The 6,699-nt window shown below is 48.3% G+C and overlaps 1 protein-coding gene across 1 annotated transcript in view; it reads right to left on the bottom strand.

Annotated features, from left to right (window-relative positions):
- Positions 1-4,270, bottom strand: part of LOC114050218 (ATP-binding cassette sub-family B member 10, mitochondrial-like) — a 42,962-nt gene extending 38,692 nt beyond the window's left edge. The window contains exon 1 of the mRNA XM_027871867.1: positions 3,823-4,270. Coding sequence (XP_027727668.1) covers positions 3,823-4,270 — 448 coding nt within the window. The remainder of the gene's footprint in view (positions 1-3,822) is intronic.
- Positions 4,271-6,699: the final 2,429 nt, after the last annotated feature.

Below are 6,699 nucleotides of genomic sequence, written 5' to 3'. Positions count from 1 at the left end.
AGAGAGAGAGAGAGAGAGAGAGAGAGAGAGAGAGAGAGAGAGAGAGATAACTGAAGCCCAGAGATGCTAAATAACTTGTCCATGACCACACAGCTAACAGGTGTCCAAGGGAAGCTTCAAGGCAAGAAACTCTATCCAGTATACCATTAGACTGTGAGCTCCTTGAGAGCAGGAACTGTCTGCCTCTTTTTGTATCCCTAGTGCTTAGCAGAGTGCCTGGCACATAGAGGCCTCTTAATAAATGTTTATTGATTGACTGATGCAGCCTAACAAATCAACTTAAAATGACAAGGTGCCTGCCTTCTGGGCATTTACCATCCAAACACTTACTGGTTATATAAACAAAGGCCAATAATAAGTGTAGTGAAAACGATGGATTTTAAGTCTGAGGACCTAAGTTTGAATCACTTCATATAATTGTCTCATTTCCCTCATCTATAGAATGAGGGAATCAGATGATCTCTGGGGTACCTTTCAGAACAACATTCTATAATCCTATTAACCTATCTGAACTTGTTCTCTCATCTGAAAAATGGGTAATAATATTCACGCTCCCTATGTCCCAGGATGGTTTTGAGGAACAAGCTAGATACACTTTTAAATGCTACATAAATGTGTTGGCATAGGTGGCACAATGGATAGAGTGCTGGGCCTGGAGTCAGGAAGATTCATTTCCCTGAGTTCAAATTTGGCCTCAGATACTAGCTATGTGACCCTGGGCAAGTCACTGAACCCTGTTGGCCTGAGTTTCCTCATCTGTAAAATGAGCTGGAGAAGAAAATGGCAAACTACTCCAGTGTCTTTGCCAAGAAAACCCCTAATGGGGACACAGAAAAGTCAGGCACAACTGAAACAACTGAACAAATATTTAATAAAACATTAGGTTTGAAAAGATAGTCTTCCATACACTTCTGCCTCTTCAAGATTCTCAACCAAATCGGCAGTCTTTTGGATAGTCTCTAAAACTCTTAAAGTAATTGAGAAGAAAGATGCCTTTTAAGGTCTTTTTGTTTGTTTCTTTTTGCTTTTTGCCTTTTAAGTTTTAACTGACATTCTTAAAATTAGCATTATTTCCTAGGAATAGGGATGGCAATTAGGCTTAGGGAATTCCAGGAAGAGGAACTGTCTTCTACCAATGCAGGTCAGCACTTTCTCTGAAACTTAAGAGTTGACTAGAGCACTGATAAGTTATCATCCACTTGTGCATGTGAACAATATGTCAGAGAGGCAGTCCTGGTTTTGAAGGGAGCTCTCTATCCATTATACCTCTCGACATAATTTCATAGAATCCTAAATTAAGAGCTAGAGAGGACCTCAGAGGTCATTTAATTCAACACTTCAACCTGCATCTTACAGATGAGAGAAATGAGCCCCAGAGAGATGAAGAACATGTCCATGATCACATAGGGAGTAAGTAGCAGAGCTTTGATTCCACAGCTAACACCCTTTCTAAGAAACCATGCCTTGTTCAGCTAGTTCTGGTGATAAAGTAAGCCACAGAAACTGCCTTTTAACCATTTGAATTATGATTTTGGGGAAACTAAACACATACTCTGTTATTCATTTCTTTTAAGAAATTATTTATTTTCCCCCAAAACCAAACTCTGTAAGATTATAAATTGCAGATGAAATGATGGTCTGTATAGGTGAGGGGAGTTTCATCCCTGGAGGGTCCTAAACTGAAGTCATAAGTTTGATGGGGGGAAAACATTTTTGGCTGTTTTCAATGCTTCCAAGATATAGGCACAGTTTCTCAAGGTCTTTTCACTTCCAGATGCCAACTCTAAACATATTAATTGGCCTAAAAAAAGTTTCAAACTAATCCAAGGTGAGGCAATAGGAAGTCAGTGGGCAGAAATAGTATTGAGTAATCAGAAAGTTGGAAGGTTTTTCTTTTCACTCTGAGAAAAAAAATAATTATGTTTCATACATTTTCCTTGAGAAAATAGTATAAAATATATATAACAATAAGGGTATAACTTCAGCTAAGGCTAACCAATAAATATCTGAAAGCTGGGTCCTTTTCTCCTTTCACTACATTTTATCTTCTTTGGTGATCAAAACAGTTCCCATTGTCTCAACTGCTATCTCCATGTAGATAATTCCTAGTTCTAACAGGGTTATCTCCAGCCCTATTCTCTCTTCTAAGCACCCTTCCTGCATCACCAACTGCCTACACTTCAAACTGTAGATATATCCAAAGCAACAAGTCCAAAACATTGCCTTTCTCCCAAATCTTCTCTTCCTCTGAACTTCCTTATTACTGGAGAATGCTCCACCATCCTCCCTTTTCCCAGGTTCTCAACCTCAGCATCCTCCTGGATTCTTCCCTTTTACTCACCTCACATAACCAATCTGTTTGCAAGTCTTAATATTTCTACTTTAATAACATCTCTTCTATACATCCCTTTCTCTCCACTCACAAAACCACCACCCTAGTTCAAACTTTCACTGTTCAATGAGTCTCACTACCTCAAATTTCTCTCCACTGGAATCCATCCTTCACAAAGTTGCTAAAATGATTTTCCTCAATGGCAGGCCCGATGACCACGTTGCTCTGCTCCTCTGCTCAATTAACTCTAGTATTCCTATTGCTTCCAGAATCAAATATAAAGTCTTCTATTTGGCATTTCATGCTCTCTGAAACCTAGCGCCTTCCTACCTTTCCAGATCGTGACCTACGACCTACATGCTTTCCTCATACATGAGGATGTCCCATATCCATGCCTCTCCACCAGCTATTTCCCATGCCTGTAAAGGTCTTCCTCCTCACTTCCACCTCAGGACGTGGATGAAACACCACTTCTTCAGGAGTTCTTCTCTGCCCCACTCCGCCCCTCCCAACACAATTAAGCTTTCTCTTCATTCTATATCGCCCTATTTACTTGTAGTCTCCCCCATTATTAAATAAGCTTCTTAAGGGCAGGGGCTGATTTTTGCCTTTCTCTGTATTCCCAGAGTTTAGCACCATGCCTGACACATACTCAGTTCTTAGTAAAGGCTTCCTAATTGACTGAAAATTCATTCCGTTTTGAAAAGTAGGATCAACCAAGTTTCTAACTAAGCAATTCAGACATACTGAGATGCAGATGCTCTACTTGATTTCTACTGACTATATGTTCAATTATGAATAGAATGGTTTTGGGGGAAAAAATCAGTCAAACTAATCTGTTAAGTATTCTCTTACCCCCACAAGCTTGTGAAGCCCCAACTTTCATATAAAGTAACGATAACAAACCTGCCGCCTCACTTGAAAACACAAAATCAGAGGTGGCTAGAATGGATTTACAACTGAGAGCCCTGAAAGAGGTCCGTCTCAACCCATCCCCTCATCTGTAAGATAAAGGGTGAAAGCCCTAGGGTATTGCCCTAGTCACAAAAGTACTAAATGGCCGTGTCAGAATTCTAACCCACTTCCTCTACACCGAATCCTTTCCATTGCGCCACTGAGACAGTTTCTGTCCCTGGCAGATGAAGAAACCGAGGCTCAGAATCGGAAAGTGACTTGCCCATGGACGTGTAGGCAAGCTCAGAAGCAGCGCTGGGATTCCTCAGGCTCCAAATCCCATGCTCCTTCTTGCCTCATCCTACCCTTTTTCTTAATTAAAAAAAAAAATTAAAAAGTTGTGCACAACTCAGACTGGGCGGGGGGGGGGGGTGATCGTGACGGCTCTGAGCGTGGCAGCGGTCACTGTGGCCAGGGCCGACATGGCCCAGCCTCCCGGTGGTCTCAGGCTGAAGATCAGAGTGCCCTGACCACGGGAGGCCGGCGATGGAGGCGATGCCAAGGGCGGAGACACCGGGGGCGCCGGGAAGCCCTACCTGTTAACCTCCAGCGCTCGGGATACGCCAAGCCCAGGAGCTTCTTGGCGTCGGAGCCGCCGGCGGCCGGCGGGGGCTGCGGGGAATTGTCGCGGACGCCGCCGCCACTTCCCGCCGCGACCGTCGCCGAGCCGTCACTCCCGACCCGGGCAGCAGCGGCTCTCTGAGCCGGCCCATCGCCCGCGCCGGTCGTCCTGCACCTGCGGCTGCCGGAGGGCCCGGCGCGGAGCCCCAGGAGCCGCGCGAGCCGCGCTGCCTGCCCCAGGGATGGCGGCGGCCCGGGGGCGGCGCTGGGGCCGCCGCTGCAGCAGCGCGGACGCCCGGGCAGTGGGGAGCGGGCCACGGCCAGAGCCCACTGGGAGGAGCAGCCGCGCGCGCGCCGGAGCAGCAGCAGCAGCAGCAGCGGGGGGACGCCGCGGCCGCCACCGCGAGCAGGGAAGCTCGCCATGGGGCCCAAGGTGCCCCGTCCCCGGGACACCCGCCCCCCACCCCGGGGAACGCAGCGAGCGTCACCAGCGTCCCCGCAGCCCACTCCGTAGTTCCTGCTTTTGTGCAGAGGGGCCGGAGCCCCGGGCGGCGCAGCAGGCTGAGCCCGTGCAGGGAGGGCGGCGGAGGCAGCGGCTGGCTACTGAGGCGCTCCGGTACTTGGGCTGGTGCGCGGCTCCTCCGGCCCCGCCCGCTGCCGCCGCCGCCCGCTGTGCCTGCCCCTGATAACGCTGCTCCGAGTTTCTGCTATGTCATACTTCCTTATCTAAGACCCGGGAGCCACTCCATACGGCGCAGCCTTCCCGGGGGCTCCCCATTTCCCTCTTCCCCACCCCTCACCCTGAAATCGATACCCCAGTCCGGAGCATTACTGGGGCCTCGTAACCCAGTGTTCTCGGTCCCGCGGCCCCCAGAATCTGAACTATGCGCCCACGCTTCTTACACCCTAGCCCCCAGACTGCATTCTGCTCTCCTTAGCCTTGTGTCCCCGCCCCCGGGGCACCCCATCCCCTACGTTCATCTCATCTTTTCTACTCAACTTAGGAGTAAATTCTAATCGGTCTTCAACCGACAACCACCAGCATCTCCACAACACGTGCTAGTCCATGCCCTTCCCTAAGGAGATCACGTCAAGACCCATCTGCTCTCCACCTCCCCTGTCCCCCCTCCACTCCTAACATTCACTCTTCTCCATTCCCCTAGGCCTAAGGGCACCCACTGCCTACTCCCCGTCTCCTGAATCTGTACCCTATCCCCGTCTGTGCCCGTAACAGCCAACACTCTAGGCATATTCCGAAAGTAAACCAGCCCTTTCCCAGGTCCCGTATCCTCCTGGTCCCCCGCCTACCCCGACACAGCTCCCTACAGCGTCCCCTGCTGTTTGCAACAGGGCTTCAGCCTCAAGAAAGACTGTTTATTCCACCAGGGGCCACCAGAGGCACTAAACCAAGGGCCCAGGCTGGAGAGCAGAAAGAAGCGCGGGGAAAGCTTGGGATTGAATTCTGCGGCTGCGCGGTGCAAACTCTGGGGATCTTTTTCGCGCTCCTCACCGGGTTCACCACGCCCCCTTGTAATCTGGGAACACTTGGGCGTGCCCTTTCTCACGCCTGCGGCCAGAGCAATACGGACAGACTCGATCAGACGATGCCAAGTGAAAGGATGAAGTGAAGCTGCCGCGAGGGCCGCGGGAGCACAGCCTTGGGTCACGCCGCCGACCCGATGCCGCTGGACTGACAATGTTCTTTCCCTCTACATCCCCAACAAATGCCAGACATTCAAAGAGTGAAAGTCCAGTGGGCAGAGCACCTGGCTAACGAAGATGATGATGACGATGATAGTTATAAACAACTAACATTTGTGTAGAGTTTCACATGTGTGACCACATACACATTTTCTCATCCTCACAAGAACTATGTGAGGCAGACGCAGGTATTATTATCCCCGTTTTACAGGTGAGTAAACTGAGGATTAGAAACTACACAGGTATCAGTATTCCCATTTCACAGATAAGTAAACTGAGGCTTAGAAGTCCTGAGTGGCTTTTTTAGGCTCTCGCTGCTAATTAAGTGGCAGAACTTAGAATCAAATGCAGGTCTTCCGGGTGCAAAGACACACCTCTTGACAAGATATCACCTTTGCCTGCCCCACCTCCATCTCCCACTACTTCCCAAAGAAACCAGAAGGCCTTTCTCACACGGGTCGTCTTACCATGCCTGGAAAACCTTGCACATTTTTGTCTAAAGGTTTTAGAAAAGTTTAGAGTAGAAAGAGTTCTGGGTTTTGAGGCAGAATAAGATGGCACCAGAAGGAGATTACAAAGCTCTTTTACATACATTATCTCATTCAATCCAGATTCATGCTACAACCTTGTGAGATGAGCCCTAGGGATATTATCACCATTTAACACTTGAGGAAACCGAGGCTGAGAACTTAAATAACTTGCTCAAGATCAGCCCAGTAAGTGCTAGAAGTAGGATTTGAAACCAGGTCTTCCTGAGCCTAACCTCAGCCCCTTTGGAGATACAGGAGCAGTTAGTCAGGGTGTAGCTGTGGGAATCATGGTGGGTCGATGTGAAGTCTACTGCAACTCTCCCAGGTAGAAATTTGGTTCTATGTCCTGACTCTAATAGCAGTTGTGCAACCTCTCTGTGGGCCTCAGTTTCCTCCTCTATAAAATGGGGATAATAATCAAATGACATATTATTTGCAATGTGCCTGGCACAAATTAAGTGCTATATAAATGCTGGCTGTTCTCATTAGTAATGCCAGCGAGAGTACCTACCTCATAAGGGTGTTGTGAAGGTCAAATGAGACTTTATGTAAAGTGCTTTGTGAAGCTTGAATTGCTATTTACATCCATATCCATGGTCAGCTGTTTCTATTATTATCATT

Source organism: Vombatus ursinus, unplaced genomic scaffold, assembly GCF_900497805.2.
Source record: "Vombatus ursinus unplaced genomic scaffold, bare-nosed wombat genome assembly UNPS02014798.1, whole genome shotgun sequence".
NCBI classification, from domain to species: Eukaryota; Metazoa; Chordata; class Mammalia; order Diprotodontia; family Vombatidae; genus Vombatus; species Vombatus ursinus.
This window is presented reverse-complemented; position numbering and strand designations above follow the sequence as displayed.